The sequence below is a fragment of the Narcine bancroftii genome, chromosome 12 (assembly GCF_036971445.1).
Source record: "Narcine bancroftii isolate sNarBan1 chromosome 12, sNarBan1.hap1, whole genome shotgun sequence".
Lineage (NCBI taxonomy): Eukaryota > Metazoa > Chordata > Chondrichthyes > Torpediniformes > Narcinidae > Narcine > Narcine bancroftii.
Genome location: NC_091480.1, coordinates 13,232,780 through 13,256,468, shown reverse-complemented (window position 1 = coordinate 13,256,468; position 23,689 = coordinate 13,232,780). Strand labels below are relative to the sequence as shown.

Below are 23,689 nucleotides of genomic sequence, written 5' to 3'. Positions count from 1 at the left end.
ATGAGTTTGTATGTTCTCCCCGTGTCTGTGTGGGTTTTCCCCGGGGGCTCCGGCTTCTACCCACCGTTTCAGGGGTTGTAGGTCAATTAGGTGAAATTGGCTGGCATGGGCTCATGGGCCAAAAGGACTTGTTACTGTGCTGCATGTCTAAATTTAATTATGGGGTTTATGCCAGTGTATAGGATGACCCCATAATTTCCACCTAAAAAAGAGGTTTTGAGTGACACCCTTCGCATAAGATGCCCCCCAATCTGGCACTTACCATCGATCAGTGGATGCTGTTAAAAGAAAATCACAATATCTTAATACCAAATTACCATGTAAAGGTTTTAATTTTATTAACATAATTTAAAATAAATAACTGTCAGCTCCTGTAACAGGCCATTTAAAGCTTTTACAGAGCCCTTGGCAGTCAGACTGGGCAGATGGACCCTGCAGGGGAGTGCTGAGACTTTGTTGATAACTAATAGGACACGCTTGAGATTGCATCAGAGCTGGCGGGAAGATGGCAGTGGTGTTGAGACTTCGAGGGCAAGGTTCAGATTTTAGATCTGGTGTATGAGAAGACCCCATTTTAAGGTAACATTTTTTAAGTTTTGAGGATTGTCTTAGATGTTGGCATCTACTTCACAATGGCAAACATATTTACCTATAGAGTCTGAGTTGCCATTGATTTCACTGGGAATCTCAGGCCTGCAGACTTCACAGTAAAAGCTAAAGCAATTGGACTGGGCTGAATCCTTGTTTGGTATCCAAAAGCCTGATTTGTTGGTCTAATGACAGGAGTTTCAATCCCACCTCAGAGTCTCGGGAATGTAAATTCAAAGCGATCGCGGTGATCCACCAAGTTGTTTAAAACAAAAACTATCTGGCCTTTCTGGGAAGGAAGTTTTTCACCCTTGACTGGTATGACCTGCAAGGGATTCTGGAATCATGCCAACGTGACTGATTGTTTCACCACTCTTGAACTGCTCCCATAAGCCACTCTGTTAAGGTTAATATCAATGATGGGCATTTGCCACCAATGCACATACATGGAATGAATAAGTTAAGAAAACATTCCAGACTCTTTTTTGTTTTGGGCCTTGGAAGATTTGGGGTAGTGTTGTCCATGACATTTAATTTAAATTAATTTTTAATTTAAGCATACAGCATGGTAACAGGCCCACGAATCTGTGCCACCCAAATACCTCGATTGCCTTGACCCTATTCTTTGACTCTGGCCCTTGTTAGTTCTGCAAAAATTTACTCCGTTTCTCTCACAGATTTAGCTTGGGGTCAGGGGACATGTAACCCCCAATCTGCTTGTCCACACTTTTCCATAGGACTGAACGCTCCCATTGCATCCCCTGGTCTCACCATTGTCTCTCCATCTGTACCTCTCCCCTTCCCCCAAACTTGCCATCCGTGACCAGGGCACCGGGTCACCTGTAGGCAGTACCATTCAGCCATTCCAAATCTCACTGTGGCTCATTTCCATCCCTTCAGTTTTCAAGAGGTCTTTGACCAGAGCGTTTCCACTCGGAAAATATTCACCAAGACTGTGGAGCCCCTGATCAACGTATTCACAAAAGGAATGAATGTCTGTGTGGCCATATTTGGTGAAACGAACTCTGGAAAGTCGCACACATTAATTGGGGAAAAGAATGACAGATTTGCAATCATACCCCTAACATTTGACTACATTTTTGGTAAGTCCCCTGGTGCCTAGAGCCCTTTGGAGAGAAGCAGGACATTTAATGAAGCAAGGTATAAGTTACCTTTTGTGAAAACTCTGAAATACTGGAGTAACTCAGCTGGTCTTTTCAGCATCCAGAGGAGACAAAGATATATTGCCGACATTTTGGGTCTGAGCCCTTCAGTGAAAAATCAGAAAGGGCAGAAGCAGGATGTATCTGAAAGTCTCAGAATTCAAACAATGGGGGAGGAATCCAGACCAACAAAAGGTGTTAATTGGATGTGATAGGGCCTAGGTAGAATTTATCATGTCGATATGAAAGAAGACAGGGAATGGAGATACAACAGGGGATGAAGGGGGTGGGGGAGACAGTTTTAATGAAAGCTAGAAGTCGATATTAATAATATCTGGTTGGAGGGTGCGCAATTGAAGATGAGGTGTTCCTCCAATCATTCTGGCAGTACGAGACCATGGGCACACATGTCAGCAAGGGAATGGGATGGAGAATTGAAATAGGTGGCCACTGGGAGATCCATGCTATTGCGGTGGACGGAGCCGAGGTGCTCAACAAAGTGATCTCCCAGTCTGCGTCCAGTCTCTCCACCAGATGCAGCATTTTGGTATTTTTGCTACAATTGCAGCATCTGCAGCTTATCGTGTTTCTGTAAGTTAACTTTAGGTTATCCTAAGATACTTCTTTGTGTGCCATCAAACCTCTTACTCCCCATTCCTATTAAAAAACTTGCACCTGCAAGTAATTCAGGGGCTCATTTCACGTTCATAAGATAAAGGAACACAAGTAGGCCATTCAGCCCATCGAGTCTGCTCCACAATTCCACCCTGAGCTAAACCGTTCTCACATTTAGCTTCAAATTCTGGACTCTTCCCCATATCCCTTGATACCCTGACTAATTAGATGCCTATCAATCTTCCCCTTAAACTCCCCCAATGATTGGCCTCCACAGCTGGATGTGGCAATGAATTCCACAAATTCACGACCCTCTGGCTGAAGAAATTTCTCCTCATCTCTGTTTTAAATGGGTACCTTCTATTTCTGAGACTGTGACCTGGATTCACCCACCAAGGGAAACATCTTATTCACATCCACTCTGTCCAATCCTTTCAGAATTCTAAATGTTTCTATGAGATCCCCTCTCATTCTTCTAAGTTCCAATTCCGATCCTTCTAAAACATTTTGACAGGGCGCACTTCCACCAAGCCACATAAGGTTAGATGTCAGGAGAGGTGAGGAGAAGCTGGATCAAAGGTGCAAGTCTTAAGGAGAATCTTAAAGTAGGAGTGAGAGCTAAAGAGAATGAGGGAATTCCAAAGATTTCTGGGCTTTATGGGCTTGACAAGTGGAAGTGGGTTCTATCAAAATGTCTTGGAAGAATCAAAATGAGCACCTGAATTAGCAAGTTAAACAAGAATATCTTCAGATGTTGGGGTTGAGTATAATGCACAAATGTACTGGGGAAACTTAGCAGGTCATTGGAAGTAAAAGGTTTTGGTCCTGGACCCTTCATCAGATATGGAAGACTGCAGACCAAGGCCTCTGTGTACTTGATGGTCAGCTCAGTCCAAAGGGGCCTGCCTTTGCATTCTATGATACATGATCTTCACTGGTAGGCAATTCAAACCAATGATAAGGACTGACAGAGTGCCGAGATCTCGTAAGGGTTTAGGTTTGGTGGAAGTTGCACAACGCATACAGAAAAATCCAATTGTCAATCAGATGTTTGGAGCTTTCATTCTTGATCTTAAATTGATAATACAGGCCCAACCCCATTAAAATTGTTGATGAATCTTGAACAAGCCTCACACCAGGAAAATAATGTTGCCTTTGCTTGATCTCCCCTGTAATTCTGTGTTCTGTATGATAGCTGGAGGGGCTCAATGGGTTAGGCAGCATCCATGGGGAGAAATGGCCAGTCAATGTTTTGGGTTGGAATCCTTGATTGAGACTAAAGTAGGAAGGGGTGAGATCAAGCATATCGAGGGGGAAATAAAAGAAGGGGCTAGAAGCTTGGGATGGGCATAGACATGATACAGTATTGGAGAGAAGGTGGTGAGTCATAGAGGGAGAGAACACCAGAAGTTAGAGAGAAAAGGACGAATTAGAGCTGGTAAAGAAGAGATGGAAACAGGGGAGTAAAACACGAAAGTCTGCAGATGTGGTGATTGTGGTGAAAGCACAGCAATGGTGGAGGATCTAGCAGGTCTCTCAGCATCTATAGGAAGTAAAGATATATGATTAACTTGAAGAAGGGCTCAGGCCCAAAACGGTATCTAACTTTACCTCCTGCTGAGTTCCTCCAGCATTTCTGTGCTTCTATGGAAACACTGGAACCAGATGGAAATAGGGATTACCCAAAATGATAAAAATCGATGTTCACGCCATTGGGGTTAAGGAATGTGACGTGTTGTTCTTCAAGTTTATGTTTGGCCTCACACTGACAATGGATGAAGTTGAGGCCAGCATGGGAATGGTAAGGGAAGTTAAAATGTTTGGCAACTAAAAGACAGTGGAGAGAGTCGTCTGATGAAGAAAATGGATTTGATTGCATAACGAACTGAACTGAATTGCAACAAATTGATATGAATTATTTTTTCTCTTTGCGTTATAATTCTAGGTAAACCAAACTTGCAGAATTTACAGGAAACTGCAATGTGGTCTCTTTCAATGTCTATGTATGAGATTTACGCTGAGGTGCTGAAGGATTTGCTGCACTCCAGTGGATTGGATCCTGTCACTTTGAAGCTAGCATGTACTGCAAAGGATGGTACATTCATAAAGGTACAGTTGCTCTGGTGAAGCCATCAATTGAAATCACTAAAAATACCCACAGGAGATAATTCTGCAAAATCATCTGTATATTTACACCGAAAATGTCCCAAAGATTTCTGATTGTCTAATTTCAAACAGGGGAGAAAAAAAATTACAATTATGTTTTTTAGACTGCAGAAAATCGTGGAAAAAATTAACATAATTACTGCCCATGTGGTTGTTCACACTGGGTGCCTTTTTAGACTGTAAGTCCTTCAGTGCAACAGTCCCGGTGGTTGAATGTGCAGGAATTTTTACGGTATGATTTATACTGCAGGCTTCCACCAAAATGTTGTAGGGGACCTGCAGGATAAATCGCGGTGCAGGAATTGACTCAAAATTCCTGCACATTCCTTTTTAGATTGGCCATGCAACGGCAAAATTCCTTGATTGTGCAGCAATCTAAAAATAATTAATCTCTATCAGGAGAGATAATGTGCAGGAAAACAAATGGCAGACAAGTTGCCCGGTTTCCGATAGCATGAACCTGAGGGTTTTGGAGAAAGTGGCTACAGGAAGACATTGGTTGAGATTTTTCCAAGTTCATAAAGTACCAGGAGAGCACCAGTGTACCGACCATTGGAAAACCACAAATGTGTACGAAAGAAGGAAGATGAAAAGCAGGCAACCAAAGGCCTGAGGAAAGTCTGCAGATACTGTGATTGTAGTCAATGCACAAATAAGCTGTCGAAACTTAATAGGGCATGCAGTGTTCTGTATGCAGCTAAGATACATAACCAATATTTCGGGCCTGAGCCCTTCGTCAAGGCATGAGCAAAACTCAGACAGGCCACTCATCTTCACTATACACCCATAACTGTGTGTCCAGGCACCATTCCATTGCTATCTACAAATTTGCCAATGACACCACAATTATCACAGGAGGGAAGGAGATGGATCAGCTCATTGAGTGGTGTCACACCAACAACCTAGCACTCAACATTAGCAAAACCAAGGAGATGGCCGTGGACTTCAGGATGAAGTCAGGAGAACACGACCCAGTTCTCATCAAGTGGTGAGCAGTGGAGAGGATCAAGAGCTTCAAATTCCTGAGCATCAACATCTCTGAGAGTGGTCCTGGAGCCTTGTCGATACAATCATGAAGAAGGCTCGCCAGTGGATATACTTTGTGAGGTGTTTGAGGAGATTCGGTATGTCACCAAAGACTCTTGATAATTTCTACAGGTTTACTGTGGAAAGCATTCTGACTGATGGAATCACTGTCTGGTGTGGAGATGCCAACTCTCAGGATGAAAAAATCCAGAAGGTTATTAACTCGGTCTGCAACATCATGGGCATCAGTCTTCACTCCATCGAGAACATCTATAAGAGATGGTGTCTTAAGACATCGGCTTCTATCCTCAAGGACCCCCACCACCCAGGTTGTGCCCTCTTCACTCTGCCCCAATCAGGAAAAAAATACAGGGATGTGAAGACGGGCACTCAGTGGCACAAGGACTGTTTCCCCTCTGCCATCAGATTCTTGAATGAACAATAAACCACAGACATTGCCTTATTTTGACTTTTTCTTGCACTATTTTTATTTATTTTGTAAGGTGGTTTATATAAATGTTTGCACCGTGACGCTGCCGCAAAACAACAAATTTTGTGACAATAATTCTGATTCTAATTCTGATTCTGAATTATGGCATTTGGGTGGAATTGCTGGTGACCTGATATATAAAAATTAAGGGAGTTTCCCCTCATTGCTCATTAAATGTATTTGTCACATGCATCCCCAGCAGATATTTGTGATCCAGACACACCGAAAAGTTGGACCCAATGATTCTTGTCAGTGAAAAACCCCGGTACAGTGTTAATTGTGCATAAGCAGTGAAGATCACTCTGTGTTGGTTTGCAGGGATTAAACTGCATCACCATCTCCTCAGCAGAGGATGCCACCACCATTTTCCAGCAAGGGTGGGCACGACGCACGGGAGCAGTAATGGACCTTGGACCTGTGGCCAGCCATGCCACTGTTGTGACACAACTCAACCTGCAGGTGGTGAGTTCCCAGAATTTTCAGTCAGTAAGTTCTTTATGTACCACTGGGTGGGGGGTGGGGGGGGAGGCGGGCACATCCCTTAATGCTGGGAAGCACAATGTTCCCAGTGTTCCATGGACGAATCATTGGGAAATGATCTTCCATCAATCTTGATTCCGCACAAATGATGGAAGAGGCAAATTGATAAATAAGTTCACAATTCTTCAAAGGAATTTTTTCCTTTCAAAACTGGTCTTAAAATCCGGCATCCATTGGTTTAGAGCATGAGTTGGTCCCCAGTGCCAGTGCAGCCTGCGCAGAGACCTGAGTGTTCAGAAGGTTGCCAGGGTCAGGCTCCAGACTGTGGGCTGGGTGTGCAGCTGGCCCCGATAAACCTGTGCATATCCTGCTCCCTTTAAACACATAGCAGTCAGGAAGGTGAGGAAGGACAGCACGGTTAGCATGGTGTTTAGCGCAATGCTATTACAGGGCCAATGACCCGGGTTCTGATCCAGCACTGTCTGTAAAGAGTTTGCACGTTCTCCCCGTTTCTGCGTGTGTTTCCTCCAGTTTCCTCTCTCCCTTAAGAACGTATAGGGCTTGTAGGTTAATTGGAGTATTTGAGCGGCATGGGCATATGGAGCAGAAAGACCTGTTACCGTGCTGTACGTCTAACTTTAAAAAAAAAGTTCTGGCCAGATTTAGGGTCCGTAGTACACTTGGTTCACCACTGTGTTACATGTGGGAAATAAAAGTGAAATGCACGAGGATTGTGAGGAGTGGGCTGGAAAGTGATGATGTGGCAATAATTGGATTGGCCTTGACCTTATTGATTGCCAGAGCAAGCTAAAGCGTCCCTCTTTTTGTTCATGTTGCAGTTAAACTGCTTCTTTGAGCAGGGATGTGAGACAAAATATTGTCGCAGACCATTCTTTTATTAACCATTTAATTCTTGTTGTGCTGCGGGAGTAATTAATTTCCTCTCCCCATCTACAAACGTCGCACTTCAGTAGGCTGGGTGTATACGATACACCATTAGGATGCTCCATCTCCTGCTCTCTTTACTGACGCTGGACTTGTGTATCTGAATGTCAATACTGCAGCAAGACTGCAATGGGCTCCAGGCCACCAAGTCAACCCTGCAGATCATTGAACTACCGGGGGCAGAGGTGCTTGCAGAGGACAAGAACACGTTACACTTTCAAGAAGGCTCTTTGCTGAACAAGTCACTTCTTGTCTTCTCTCAAGTCGTGAACCATCTGGCCAGTTCACCTCACCCAGACAGAGTTATTAATTACAGGTAAGAACAGGGAAATGCTCTAAGAAATATAAAATGTATTGAGGCCAATAAATGTATGATTGATCTGAAAACAGCTGTGAATTGAGGGATGCCATCGCTAATAGACCTCATTTGGTATTTAACCATGTCTCAGTGCTGCTGACACACACCTCTGTCACATGGTTTCCATCCTGATGTGTGGAGTTTGAAGTTCTTCCTGTGACCCCATGGGTCTCCTCAGGTTGCTCTATTTCCCGTTTACATACCACGCACTTGCTGGTAGGTTAATGGGCCACAGCTGGAGTCTTGTACAAGGCACAATTGTATGGAACGGCATTCTCCAGTCCTCAGTACAATACATGCAAACATACAACCAGACCTGACACACATACAGACAAACAATACATATACATGATGTATTCATATATACAAATAAATAATATTTTTTTTGTACATATGAGAGACTTGGATGGATAGCGTGAGCTGTTCCTTTGGCCATTCCGCATTTTCACTGCCCATGGGAAAAAGCTGTTCCTCAGCCGAGTGCTGGTGGATCTGATCCTCCTGTATTTCTTCCCTGAGTAGAGCAGCTGAAAGATGCCATGTGTGGGGTGGAGGGAGACTTCAATGATTTTGCGCCCCCTCCTTCAGATAACGATCCTGGTAGATAACAATAACTGGGGGGTCGGGGGGGGGGGGGGAGGATAGTGCAGAGCAGGGAGACTCCTGTGATCCTATCCGCCATTCTTCTGATCCTGTGGATTGACCTCCAATCTATCCTGGGCTGTCACGCTGTAGGAAGGACACAGTTGCACTGGAGAGGGTACGGAGCAGATTCACCAGAATATTGTGAGACACGCCAGTCTGCAGACGCTGGGATTGTAGACAAAACACAGAAATGATGAGGAACTCGGCTGGTCTTGCCACGTCCATAGGACATAAAGCTATATTACCGACGTTTTGGGCCTGAGGCCTTCCTCAAATCGTGAGTGCCAATACACAAACATCTAAATTAAATGCTGGGGAGATAAAGGAGGAAGAATGGGAGGGAGAGGAGTCCAGAACAACAGACAAAAGGTGTTAATTGGATGTGATAAGAGGAAAATGTTACTTGAGATAGAGCACTTCATTTGTGAGAAGAGATTCGATAGGCTGTGTTTGTGTTCTTTGGAGAGGAGTCGAGGGGAATCTGATGGAATCATACAAAATATAGTTAACCTTGCCCTATTGTAGGATATCTCAAACTTGACAGCATGTTTTTTAGAGGGAACTTGTGATGGAGCTTTTATCACCTTGACGGTAACTGGATTCAGGAACACATCACCAATGACTAGAGGGTGACAGACCCAGTGCTGACAAATGGAACAAATATGGATTGTTAATCAACAGATGGCATTGATGGGATGGACTGAAGGGCCTGTTTGTGTCTGCATATCTCGTTGGCATGATATTCGCGCGCGCACACACCGCACCCTCGATCTGTTTTTGCTAATCGTGAATCTCTGTTGTAAAAATTCTCAAATGCTCCACTTCTGACCCCCTTAGAGTAAATAGTACCCCCCTCCCCCCCTGGTTGTCTAATTTCGGAGTAACTGTCTTCACTCAAATCCAAACCTGTCAAGCCTTTCCTTATTCAAGATCGTGTATTAGACTTCTATACCTTCTTGGAATTGTTTCTGATGCATTAACATCCTACTTAATAAGAAAAGCAATATTGTACACAGTACTCCAGAAGTGGTCTCGCCAAAGTCTTTTAATAGTGAAGTAAAGCCCACGTACTTCGGTGGCCAACTCCTTGATTAGAAATGAAAACATTCTGCTTGTTTTCCCAATCACTTCCTGCATCTATAGGCCACCCTTGGTGAAGCAAGAATAAGGACATCCAGATCTCACATCATTCATGTTATCTTGAAGTGATATCATTACTCTTTGTACTTCTGTGACCGAGACATCATGGTGAGGATGAATATGAGTGTGGCATGAACATCATTACCTTATTCTTGTGTTGTTGTGTTGCAGTGAATCCAAACTAACTCAGCTGACCCAAGATGCTTTTGGAGGAAACTGTAAAACTCAGGTTATTTGTTGCTTGCCTCCTGAACCAGAAATCCACCGTCTTTCTGCCATCCTAAGAACATGTGCTGCTCTTGCTCAAGTGAAAAATTTCCCAGTGCTAAATGACCACTTGGCTGAGGTAGGTACTGGGAAACGTTAACCGCCATGTAAGCAATCATCCAGTGTGGTGCTGTTCTGCTCCTGCAGCCTTGGAGCCATCCATCAGGTGTGTACCAAAGGCTGGTGACGCAGACATTTTGTTCAGCCAGGCATGCAGAAGCTGAGTATTCAAGGACATGAAACAAGAAAGTTTGCAGATCCCTTGATGGAATTTAATACAGAAAAGAGCATAATTTGACGAGGGCTCAGGTCCTAAATGTTGGTTGCATATCTCTGCCTCCTATGGATGCTGCAGGGCCTGCTGAGTTTCTCTAGCACGTGGGCGCATTAATTATTTAAGGAATATTGTAGCTTGAAATGGCGGAGCAGATGGATTGAACAGAAGGGTTAATTAGCAGGTACGAAATGGACCCTCCCCTTCCATAATATCCATGTGCCTGTTGAAACACTGATTTACAGGGACGATGAAAGACATCATCACCTCCATCACTTTTATTCCTGCCCTTCACGTTGTGTGTGGTTTTGTAGGGTCTAGTATCAGATGCTGGGGCAATGAGGAAAAGAATAATGTCTTGGAATGAGGAGTTGGCCCTCTGGCTGATTGGAAGAGGAATTCCTTGGAGACTTCAAGTCTTTTTAACTGAATGGTGTTCTGATAGGGTGGAGATAGAAGAATGATTTCTGTTTCTGGGGTAGAATAGAATTAAGGGCAGAGATACAGGGGTGGGAATGGATTATACTGTGCAGAAACAGGTCTTTCAACGGACCACGTCAATGGCCATTGACCTTAATTCCATTTGCCCACATTAGGATCATAGCGTTCTATGTCTTGACTAAAGTGTCTGTCGAAATACCTTTCAAATAGACTAATTGTAGCTGATTCCACCACCATCTGGGGCAGGGTATTTCAGATAGCATCCACTCTCTTTTAAAACAATACCGATCACTCAGCTCCCCTTTAACAGCCTTCCCCTCACTTTAATATCACGCCCTCTTATTTCTGATACCCCTAACTTGGAAAAGGATTTTGATGATTTTATCTTTGACTCTCATGATCTTGTGCACTTCTGTTCAGGCCTCCTCAACCTCCTTTGCTCGAGGGAAAGCAACTTCAGTTGTCCAATCTCTTCCCAATCCAACAACTACAGGGCCCAGGCCCAAAACGTTGAATGCCTTTTTGCTTCCTCAGGATGGCGCGTGACCTGCTGAGTTTCTCCACCATGTTTGTGCATTACCAATAGCCACAGATTGTTTCGAGAAGAACTCAGGTAACCGAAGGGAATAGGCCAGTGTGAGAGAATGTAGGAAGAGATGAATGGATCCAGGGAGAGAGAGAGCTGTTGCAATGTGCTGTGATTTCTGAAGGATGCAACAGAGGTGAGGGAACTACTGAAATGTGCGGGCAACTCGGACTGAGTTAAGGAGTGGTCTTGAGATGGCTGTCGAGGGGAAGACCTGTCCCGAACTTTGCCGCTCTGGTGAGATCTCACTAATCTGTTGCATGTGGTTCCTGAGAGGGATGTTTGTCTTCCACCACTCCCCAAACCTGAATCGGTACCTCCAGTCCTTGCAACAAGGGAAGCAGCAACAGGAAACCAGAGCGTTGAGACATTTAGACACCTTGCTGGAAGGTTGGTGAGCTGGCCATTTTGTATACTGTAAGAGTTTGAAATATCCACAAGGTGGCAGCATTTAACCATGTCTGTAGTAAAAGCCACAATTGTTTGTTGAACGTTTTCTCTGTGAATCACACTTCACCTTTAAAATGATATCTGGAGTCATCTGGACTCTTTGTTATAGTGTGAAACACAGAGGCTTAACAGTGGCCCGACATGTATTTCTATTGAAGTAATTGCATATAAACAATTGGGGGGTATAGTCGATACTGTGTAAAAGTCGACTCCCAATATTTTTTGGCCAAAAATCTAGTATTTTCCATTCATTGTGTGTAAAAGTCAACCCAACCCCTGGTTGTCTGCCCATCGGTGGTCCTGACGCCTTGACCACAAATTCTTGCCTCGACTCTGGTCGCTCTCGCAATGGAACACCCGGCGCCTCGACTGGGGACTAACCCTGGCCACCCTCCATCAGAGCTCTCAATGCCCTGAACGCAGACTTATCATCCGGTCCCGGCCATCCACCCACCCATTGGAACTCTCAATGCCTTGAATGGCACATGTACTTACGGCAGTCAAACGTAGTATCCATGTCATTGTTGACCCCATAAATTTAACAAAAAATGGTCTTAAAAACTCGACATTTACACGAGTATATATGGTATAGTACATAGAAAAAAGGGGGAACTGTTCAGTGCTTCTAGCCCAGTGGTTCTCAACCTTTTTCCTTCCACTCACATACCACTTTAAGTAATCCCTATGCCATAGGTGCTCTGTGATTAGTGAGGGATTATTTAAAGTTAAGTGTGAGTTGGAAGGGAAAGATGAGAATCACTTCTCTGGACCCAATTGTTACTGAAATGTTTTGCTTGAGAAAAATTGTCACTGACCCATTTTCTTTGGAGTTATGAAACCAAACACATAACAAGTCAATGAGATACAATTAAAACAGTGGTTTTCAAACTTTTTATTTCCACCCACATACCACTTTAAGTAATCCCTCACTAATCACAGAGCACCACTGTATCTAGCCTGTAGCACCATTTGGATCATACTTGACTTATCTGTCTGTCCAACGACATAGATTGTGCAACCTTCATGAAAAAATTGGCAATCTTTGCCTCTCCCCTCCAATCTCAAACTTTCCAGTGGGGAGGGGGATGGGGTAGTTGGGAAGGTGTTGCATACTTTAGGCAATCTTCATGTGATCTCCTTTTCCTGAGGCCTGACCACAAAGTTCTAGGGTGGTGTTCCTTTGTGGTTCTGCAGGAGTGTGGCAACATTGGAAGTGGTGTTTTAGTTTGGTGAGACAACACATGGGTCTCCTTCCCTAAGATTCTCGATCCCTGAAATGATAGAGCAGTCCTGTGAGGAATTTAGGAGAATGAAGGGGGACCTCATTGAAACATTTTGAATGTTGAAAGGCCTGGGCAGGGCAGATGTAGAAAGGTTGTTCCCATGGTGGGAGAGTCTAGGACAACTTCAGGATGGAAGGGCGTCCACTTAGAACAGAAATACATAGGAATTTCTTAGCCAAATGGTGGTAAACCTGTGGAATTTGTGGCCTTAGATGGTTGTGGAGGCCAGATCATTGGGTGTATTTAATAAAGAGATTGATAGGTTCTTGATTAGCCAGAGCATCAAAAGTTATGGAAAGAAGGCTGGGCAGTGGGCTGTGCGAAAATGGATCAGTTCATGATTAAATAGTTGGCAAGCTCGATGGGCTGAATAGCCTATTTCTGCTCCTATGTCTTTTGGTCTTATGGTCTTATTCTTTGGTTCAGAAGAATAAAAGGTGATCTCATTGAAAAGTATAAAATTGTTAAGTGGGATTGTGCGGCATCACACTTCTAGCATCGGGGATCATCTTCTTAGACCAGGATGAGGAAAAGATTATGGATCTGTGTCAGTCCATGCCCCAGAGGGCTGTGGCTGTTCACTCATGGAGACAAGGATTATAGAATGGGGCAAGTGGAAATCAGTTAAAATGTTCAGCTATGATTTTATAAAATGACCACGCATGGCCTTATGATCTGCCCTGTTTCTATGTTCTCCCTCAACAAATGAAAGCATGGATCAAGATTTTACAAGGTGGGGCCAGAAAGCTTATAACCATTAGATGTTTGATCTCTCTGTTGAGGAAGGCTGAGAGAGTCACTATCTTGAAATTATTCAGGATTTTGGGAGTGTGGATATAATTTTGTTTCATGGAATCCAGAAGTAGGGGTCATAAATAAAATCTGGTCAGTAATAGGACAGCATGGTTGGTTGGCGTAGTAGTTACAGTGCCAGCGATCGGGACCAGGGTTCAAATCCCACGCTGTCTGTAAGGATTTTGTATGTTCTCCCAATGTCTGTGGGAGTTTTCCCTAGGGGTTCCAATTTCCTCCGACACCTCAAAAAATGTACCAGGGATGGAGGTTAATTGGGTGTAAATTGGGTAGCACAGACTCGTGGGCCGAAAAGGCCTGTTACCGTGCTGCATTTAAATAGAATAAAGGTAACAAGTTCAGGAGGATTATCTAGAGAGGGGCCAGAATGTGGATCTCACCAATGCATGGTGGTAATGAGGAATTACAAAGGTACTGTGTATGTTGGCGTATAAGACGGTTTTTGATTCTTAAAAATTTTGCCCCAAAACCAGGGGTTGTCTTATATGGTGAATATAAAATCTGATCCTTAACAGCAAAGTCTCCGTGCTCTCCCACAGGGTCCATCCGCCCAGTCCGACTGCCTTCGGTGCTGCACAGGCTTTAAATGACCTATTAAAGCAGCTGACAGTGGTTTATTTTAAAATATGCTAACAAAATTTAAACATTTTTACTGGGTAAATTGCTTTTGAAATATTGTGACAGCATCACTCCATTGGTCAGTAGTAAGTGCCAGACTTGGGGTAGTTTCATACAGTGAGTATTCTGCAGCTCAAAAACTACCTTATAAATGGAAATTCTGTGTCGCCTTGTGCACGAGTCATCGTATAAGGTGACTTGTACGGTATTTAAGGTAAGTCTCTCAAGGAGAAAGAAGTGTTGAATGATAGGAAAAGACTACCATGCAACATGATACCAGCATAGACCATTTAAAATAACTGGTCTGCTGTGTCCTGCCAATGGCACTGAACCTTGAGGCATAGTTGTCTGCTGGAACTACACTAATGCCACGGGTGTGTGTGAAACGGATTTCTAGGCATGGGAATATATTTTTGTAATATATTTTGGAGAACTGGAGTGAACAGTTTTAGCTACAGTATGATCATTGCCTTTTTAAAAAAAAAAGATTTTACATACTCATCATGTACTCTGTTAGGAGATCCCTACTTAATGTATTTTAAAAAAAATTAGACATACAACACGGTTTGGCCCAAGAGTCATGGCACCCAATTTATACCCCATTAACCTACACCCCTGGCATGTTTTGAATGGTGGGAGAGCCCCCAGAGGAAACCCACGGAGACAGGGGGAGAACATACAAAGTCCTTACAGGCAGCGCGGGAATCGAACCCCAGTCCCGATTGTTGGCGCTGTGAAGGCTAACTGCCGTGCCAACTCTGCCGCCCCAAATGGCACAATCTTTTATGTGAAAAAATATGAGGCAGGTCCTGTCTACAGCACGTCAGCAACGGAGAGAGCTTTCTGCTCCTCCTCTCCGACGTGTAAGGTTGAATGAAAGGAGGGAGTTTGCTTTCAGCCAGTGAGAGAAACAAAGGAAGTCTCCACAAGGTGTTTATAGCAACAGAGGGACTCTAAACTTAGTCTTGCCTGCATGTACAAGCTAATTGTTGTTGATGGGTGTGGACATATATTGACTATGTTTTCTAATGGATTATAGTCATTGATGATCCAGTACCGGGCACGGATTTTGGCACTACAGCACCAGCCTGCCGAGGAAATGGGCACCAATGATGGGAGTGAGAAAACCGATGCACTTAAGGATCAAATTCGTCGACTGACCAATGAAAATGTAAGAAACCAGTTTGAATAAACATATTAAATGGAATGGCAATCAGGTCATTGTTGACCAAGAAACTAGGGAGCATCTATGGAGGGCGATGGATAGGCGACGTTTTGAATCAAAACTCTGCTCGAGGGCGCTGCCTGATCTGCAGACATGCTTGAGATTCCAGCATCTACATTCTTTCAACATCATTGCTGGCCAACTGAATAGGAAATCTCATCCTAATTAATGCAGCACCTTCTGCGTTAGAGTAGAAGTCCGAAAATCCAGACTGCTCAGGGATTGGGTCGGTCCGGAGTTTTGGATTTTCCAAATTCTCATGCAGTACTTTTAAAATACATACTTAAGGAGGAATAAAGAAGAGGCGAACAGGTAAATTTTGATAGTTTATCCATTCGCAAATACAGTGGGCTGCATTTATCAAAAACGCGCTGTTACAAAGAAAAATAAAGTGGCCACTTGTTGCCGCGGTGCATCTGCAGGCGTCTGATGGTGGAGGGGTAAAAAAGGCTTACATTTCATGCTTTTAACATTAAATTAACTTTACATATTTCTCATTATAATAGACACCCCACAGTGAATGAGTTTGGTTCCACTCCTTGGTTATACTGAGCTGAGATTGATACCAGCTGGTGGTGAATGCATGCTTAATTTTAACATTTAAGAAGAATTTGGATGGGAGGGTTAAGGAGGATTGGGTGAATGTCAGTGGGACTGGGCAGAATAATGGTTCAGCACAGACAGAAGGGCTGAAGGGCTTTTGTCTGCACTGTAATGTTCTGTGTTTCGATGTGATGTTGATGTTGTGACTCTAAGTCGTGTTAATTCTCATGTCCTTTTCTTTCCAATATACTTTAAAGTCAGGCAGGTGGATCTTATCTGCTCTCCAGCTGAAATGATTCCCTTAATTAACACTCTTAACACAGAGAAATCACACTATTATTTTACGTGAGCTTACAGCCTGCCCATTTGCAGTGGCTACTTGCCTTATGATGGTAAATAAGCTTCTGAAAGCACTTCCTTGTAAAATATTTTGGGACATCCTGAAGATATGGAACCCATCAAATAAGTGCAAAAATCAGTCTTCTTTCTAACGAGGAAATTAGTCATGAATCTTCCCCAGTCCTTGTTCTGCACTGCTGTATATGTAGCTTTTAACAAAGAAGAAAGCAGACATACAGGTGAAAGATTGATCTTCATGTGCTGCAGCGTGGCCAGGAGTTGCCCGTGGCACTGCCAGGTGTGCAGAGCAGGGGCTTTAGTTGGCACCTGTGATGCTTGAATACCTTTGGTGGGACATTCGGAAGGGGCAGGTGAGGGATCCCGAGGAAGAAATATATGTCAGCTGTCAGCCAAGACTTGGGAAATGTCAGCACCATACGAAGAAAGGATCAACAAAACGTGGAACTTTAGAACGATATTTTTTATTTACTGGTTAACGTTTGAAGAAATAATAGAAAATAACTAAAACAGTGGTTCTCAACCTTTTTCTTTCCACTCACATCCCACTTTAAGTAATCCCTATGCCATAGGTGCTCTGTGATTAATAAGGGATTGCTTAAGGTGGATTGTGGGTGGAAAGAAAAAGTTTGAAAACCACTGTTTTAATTGTCCCTAATTAACTCGTTATGTGCATGGTTTCACAACTCCAAAGGAAATGGGCCAGTGACTATTTTTCTCAAGCAAAATATTTCAGTAACAATTGGGTCTAGAGCAGTGATTCTCAACCTTCCCTTCCCACCCACATACCACCTTAAGCAATCCCTTACCAATCACAGAGCACTGATGGGATAGGGGTTACTTAAAGTGGTATGTGAGTGGAAAGAAAAAGGTTGAGAACCACTGATTTAGACATAAAGCCTCCCTAAGAAGCTGCAACATTTTTTTAACAAGAGCGACAGGTGGAAATGAGTGCAGGGGCAAGACGATGCCATTAAATTGTGTTCAGGTTCAATGTCACATGACTAGCCCTTCACTAGGAAATGTTATCATAGATGGTCTACAGGATTATATGAGACACAGAGAGGATCACTGGGATCGCCCTCCCTCCTCCCCCACATTGACGTGATCTACCGGGATAGCTTTCTGAAGAGGGCGTGGAAAATCACCACACACGGCATCTTCCAGTTATTCCTGTCGGGAAATAGATACAGTAGTATTAGAGCCAGCACCACCAGGCTGAGGAACAGCTTCTTCCCATGGGCAGTGAGAATGTAGAACCACTAAAGACACTGACAGACTATCCTAGGCTCTCATATTCATGAAACAATATTTATTTATTTGTTTCATATCTATGAAGACTGGTCAGCGTATTGTTTGCCTGTGCGTTATGAAGGATTGTGTACTGAAGTCTGGAGAACGCTGTTCCAACGGGTTGTACTTGTGCAATCGAATGATAACAAACTTGACTTGACTTGGTCCATGCACGCTCCTTGTAGGTGTACCTTCGTGACAAGAACGAACGTTTGTACTCCAAGCTGGGAGAACTCCAGGGAAAGATGGGCCATCTGGCTGGGTCGAAGACTGATCTTTCCTCAAAACTGGTCTTCAGTGAAGAGGAAAAACTGAAGGTGAGATTCTGACCATCCAAAGACCAAGGTGCCAGATATGTGAGAACAGTAAGCGGTTCTAGCAGAATTCTCGGGAGAAGATTTATCCAAAACCAAGAGAAACAATTCTCAGTTCAGGATGCTCTTCATCCTGGAGTTCTGACTGAGACCCACTGGCATCACAGCTGAAAGATTGTAATGAGCTGGTGTGGGGATCAGATAACATGATGATATCTATTTTTTTTTATTCAGGGTTTTCTGCAAAGACTTTTCTTTAGGGGCTCAATTCTCCAACTCGATGGGTTGATGGGCCAATTTCTGTGCTAATTTGTTCTATGGATCTATGGCAGCACTTCTCAACCTTTTTCTTTCCATTCACATCCCACCTTAAGTAATCCCTTACTAATCACAGAGCACCTATGGCATTGGATATCATAGATAGTTTGTGGTCAGTTGAAGATTCAAGATTCAGTTTATTGTCATGTAATAAAGACAGTGCAATATGACATGAAATTGCTTTTGCCTGCTGTCTTCTTTCTTTGGCTTGGCTTCGCGGACGAAGATTTATGGAGGGGGATCTTTTGAGGGGGAGGACGTGGAGGGGGAGGACGTGGAGGGGGAGGACGTTGAGGGGGAGGACGTGGACCTGTCCTCGGGCCTGCGCAAAGGAGCTTTTAGGTGGAGTGCAGTGCGCGCAGTACTGGCCCCACCCTTTACACCCATGGTTCGTGTGCCGTGGCCAAGCAAGCTGGGACGTGGCAGCGAGGTCCTTGGGTCGTAGGTTTTATATCGGAGTGGCCTTCTCCTATGCAGGTTTCTTACCCGGGCTGGAGGGGCCTGCCTCCCCTCCTAGGTCGGTCCATACTGCCCGGACCGGGGCCTCCGTCTGCCTCACTCGACCGAGGCCGGGGCCGCCGTCTCCCCCTTGCTCCTGCCCGTATCGGGGCCGCCGCCGTCTACCCTTCGCCCGGACCGGGGCCGGGGCCGCTGCTGCTCTCCCTGTGCCCGGACTGGGGCCGCCGTCTCCCCCTTGCTCCTGCCCGTATCGGGGCCGCCGCCGTCTACCCTTCGCCCGGACCGGGGCCGGGGCCGCTGCTGCTCTCCCTGTGCCCGGACTGGGGCCGCCGCCTCCCACTCCCTGTCCGGACCGGGGCCTCCGTCTGCCTCACTCGACCGAGGCCGGGGCCGCCGTCTCCCCCTTGCTCCTGCCTGTATCGGGGCCGCCGCCGTCTACCCTTCGCCCGGACCGGGGCCGGGGCCGCCGCTGCTCTCCCTGTGCCCGGACTGGGGCCGCCGCCTCCCCCTTGCTCCTGCCCGTATCCTGCTGTAAGGCTGACAGATTCACCATCAGCAGAAATTGCCTGAAGCGCTTCTTTCAATCAGAGAAAGAGAAGCAAAAGGGAGTCCCCTCAGAGTCTCCGCATGTCCATGGATTCACCTCCAGCGCACCCACAGCCCCTCAGAGCCCAGGCCAAACCATCAGCAGCCCGAGCTCCAGATTCGAACCTCCGACACGATCAGGAACACTTCAGGGCCCTCAGCACCCCCTTTAATCTCTGTTCCGATACCTAGTACCCCTTCAGCTAGTCTAGCCTTTCTCCAGCAGTCCGCAGCCTGTTGCGAGTCCCTTGACTGTCTGGATTCCTTGCCTTGAGTAGCCCTCAGCCTGCCGTCGGTGTGTGTGTGTAAAGGATGAGTTTTTTTTAAATTTTTTATTTTTCACACCATAAACCACATTAACCATGATACACACTTTTTCCTTTTCAAACATATACAGTGCCATTTTCTCCCCCCCCCTCCCTCCTCCCATCCCACCCTCCCTACCTCCCCCCTCCCGTCCATTTAAAGTACAAAATCTAGGATACATTAAACCAGTCAAACAATGTTGTCATTCAATAAAAATACACAAGAAATTCCACTGAGTCAACTCCTCTCACCTCCCTCTCCTTCCGTTAATCTAGGTAGTGAATGTCCCCGGTAGGTTCTCGCCACCGTGCCCCATGCAAGGCTCCCACATTCGTTCAAATATTTCAACATTATTTCTTAAACTATATGTTATTTCTTCTAATGGAATACATTTATTCATTTCTATATACCATTGTTGCACTCTCAAATCATCTTCCAATCTCCAGGCTGACACAATACATCCCTTTGCCACGGCTAGAGCCATCCTAACAAATCCCCTCTGTGCATCCTCCAAATCAATTCCAAATTCCTTGCTCTCTATGCCACCTAGGAGGAAGATCTCTGGATTCCCTGGCACACTGCTTTCTGTAATTTTATTTAATATCTGATTTAGATCCTCCCAAAATTTTTCCACCCTCTCACATGTCCAGATTGCATGAACCGTTGCTCCCACCTCCTTCCTACATCGAAAACATCTATCAGATATTGTTGGGCCCCATTTATCCAACTTTTGAGGTGCAATGTATAGCCTGTGTATCCAGCTACACCGCATCATACGTAACCTCGTATTTATTGTACCTCTCATCGTTCCAGAACATAACCTCTCCCATGCCTCCTTTTTTATCTTTATATTTAAATCTTGCTCCCATCCTTGTCCAGCTCCACCACCTGTTTCCCCATTCTCCCCCTCCCGCAGTTCAACACACATACCTGTCACAAATCTTCTGACCATCACTGTATCTGTAATCACACATTCAAAGTTACCTCCCTCTGGCAAACCCAGACCGCCTCCCAATTTGTCCCCCAAGTAGGATCTCAATTGGCAATACGCCAGCGCTGCATCCTGAGCCACATTGTATCTATCCTTCATTTGTTCAAAGGATAACAATCCATTTCCTGAAAAACAACTTCCCACTCCTTTAATCCCCCCTTTCTCCCACTCTCCAAAGGAAAGGCCATCCATTGCAAAAGGGAGCAACTTGTTTTGCGTCAATACTAGTCCCGGTAATTGATAACTTGTTTTATTTCCCTCCACGTGAATCCTCTTCCAAACATTGAGCAGATGATGTAATACTGGAGAACTTCTATGCTGCACCAATCCCTCATCCCACCTATATAATATGTGTTCAGGCATCTTCTCCCCCATTCCATCTAATTCCAATCTGGTCCAATCTGGCTCTTCCCCTGCTTGACAAAAATCCGACAGGTATCCCAACTGTGCGGCTCCACAATAATTCTTAAAGTTTGGCAGCTGCAAGCCTCCTTGTCCACACCATTCTGTTAATCCATCTAGTGCCATCCTCGGCTTCCCCCCCCTCCACAAAAATTTCCTTACCATTTTCTTCAACTCCCCGAAGAATTTCACCGCCAGCTGCATTGGCAATGCCCGAAACAGGCACAATATCCTTGGAAAAATGTTCTCCTCAATACAGTCCATCCTTCCCACTAGTGCCAGTGGTAAATCTTTCCAATGCTCTAAATCGTCCCGCAATTTTTTCATTAGTGGATAACAATTGAGTTTATATAGTTGGCCGAGATTTTTATTTATCCGTACACCCAGACATCCCATTGCTTGCATTTGCCATCTAAATGGTGATTCCTTCTTAAATTTTGAGAAATCCGCATTATTTATAGGCATTGCTTCACTTCCATTTACGCCGATCTTGTAACCCGACACCCCTCCACATTTCTTCAACTTCCCATCTAATTCTCCCATTGATAGTTCTGGTTCTGTTAAGTATACTAAGGATGAGTTAAGGAGAGTGGAAAGAAAAGGTTGAAAACCACTGGTCTAAAGCAACACTTTATTGATGAGAAAACATTCTGAAGAGAATTTATAACATACCAAGAAGTTTCTAACAGCTAAGAGATAAAGGGAGTAGGAATGGGATTAAAACCTATTTTTGAATCTGATCTGTTAAAGTGCGCACAGAAATCAGGGTGGAAATTGGGCCTTGGGCGTTAGTGTACTTCCAGTGAACTGGGGAGAAAAACTGGACATTCAGCGGAAATCTAGCATCTTAGGGATGACTCACTTTTAGAGGAGTATAACATCTCCCCAGTTAGATGCAATACACAAATATGTTGGAGAAATGCAGCAGGGTCACACAGCATTCATACCCCAAATGAGCTCCAGATCCACATCTCCAATATAATCAGGAAGCCTTTAGCGCCCGAGGCCCTTCAGAAACCCTTCTTGTTGTCAGCAGCCTCTCAAATCCTGGTTCCGAGACCTAGTTCCCCTGAGCCAATCTCCAGCAATCTGCAGCCCATGTGGGTCCTTCAGCCACTGAGCCCCTCAGTGGTCTATTACTGCAGTCACCTGCCCAGTAGGGTTGTCTCCTTTGCTTCTCTATCCCAACAGGGGGTGTTCTCCCCATTTCTGGTGCTCTGTGACAGTCTGCTGCAGCCCCCAGAGTCTGCAATTCCTTGTGGCCACTTTGTGAAGGATTAGTGTAAACGAGGGTTTGATAATTCTACAGCTTAAAGCCTTAATGCCTTAATGATCGCTATTACCAAGGCATGATCCTTTTTAAACTGTTGTTCTCAAACATACTTTCTACAGCTGGGATCATTACACATAGATGAGGAGCTAAACCAGTGCTTCTCTTTTTCTTTCGACTCACATGCCACTTTAAATATTCTCTATGCCATAGCTCTGTGATTAGTAAGGGATTGTTTAAGGTGGGATGTGAGTGGAAAGAAGATGGTTGAAAACCACTGTCCCTAATTGAGTCATTATGTGCACAGTTTCTTAACTTCAAAGGAAATGGGCCAATGACAATTTTTCTCAAGCAAAATATTTCAGTAACAATTGGGTCTAGAGCAGTGATTCTCAACCTTCCCTTCCCACTCACACACCACCTTAAGCCATCCCTTAGTAATCACAGAGCATTGATGGCATAGGGATTACTTAAAGTGGTATGTGAGTGAAAAGAAAAAAGATTGAGAACCACTGGCTAAACCCTTGAAAAGATCTCCAGCTCGCTCACAGCTGAAGTTCCTTGAACATTTTTTTTACCAGATATGAGCTGCTTTGGTAATGAATGTAGCTCCAGCTGAACTAAAATACTGACCAGTGTGCTGAGTGCTAATTTCAGTCATAACTCATTTGCGACTTTTCAGAAAATGTTTTATTTCCAAAACCCCATCTGTGATTTTTAAAAAACTATATAAATTGTATAATGTGATAAGTTTGTGACTGATTTGCTGATTCATTCCCAGAGATTCCTCTTGCCTATCTAGATCTCCAAGGATCTAATTGAGCTGCAAATTCAGACGAATAAGATTTGTGAACAAAATGAAGCTGAGAACTTTGAACTTAAGAATCAGGTTAGTAACCACACAATGCTGGAGAAACTCAGCAGGTTAAACAGCGTAGTTTTATAGAACAAAGATAGATGCATAACCAACGTTTTAGGCTTAGACCCTTCATCAAGGTATGGAAAAATGTTGGCAGGCATTCTTTTGATCCCTTTTCTCTCCCATTCTCTAAGGGAAAGGTTATCTATTGTGAAAGGGATTAGTTGATTTTGCGTCAATATTAGTTTTGGTAGTTGGTAATTTGTCTTATTCCTTTCTACATGAATCTTCTTCCAAATGTTGAGCAGATGATGCAATACTGGTGAATTCCTACGTTGCACCAATTTTTCATCCCATTTATATAGTATATGTTCAGGTATCTTCTCCCCTATTTTATCTAGTTCTAATCTGGTCCAATC

At 44.3% G+C, this 23,689-nt stretch overlaps 1 protein-coding gene across 8 annotated transcripts in view; it reads left to right on the top strand.

Moving 5' to 3' along the window:
* The window catches only part of LOC138746479 (coiled-coil domain-containing protein 78-like), a 64,119-nt gene that overhangs the window by 9,868 nt on the left and 30,562 nt on the right, over positions 1–23,689 (top strand). For 5 of the 8 annotated variants that reach the window (XM_069904671.1, XM_069904672.1, XM_069904673.1 and 2 more), the window contains exons 3-10: positions 1,489–1,691; positions 4,312–4,475; positions 6,367–6,510; positions 7,593–7,789; positions 9,788–9,962; positions 15,388–15,519; positions 17,952–18,083; positions 23,214–23,300. In XM_069904671.1, the coding sequence (XP_069760772.1) occupies positions 1,489–1,691; positions 4,312–4,475; positions 6,367–6,510; positions 7,593–7,789; positions 9,788–9,962; positions 15,388–15,519; positions 17,952–18,083; positions 23,214–23,300 (1,234 nt within the window). Of the gene's footprint in view, positions 1–497; positions 580–1,488; positions 1,692–4,311; positions 4,476–6,366; positions 6,511–7,592; positions 7,790–9,787; positions 9,963–15,387; positions 15,520–17,951; positions 18,084–23,213; positions 23,301–23,689 lie in introns of those variants that run through there. The other 3 variants (XM_069904675.1, XM_069904676.1, XM_069904677.1) reach the window with 3 other exon arrangements.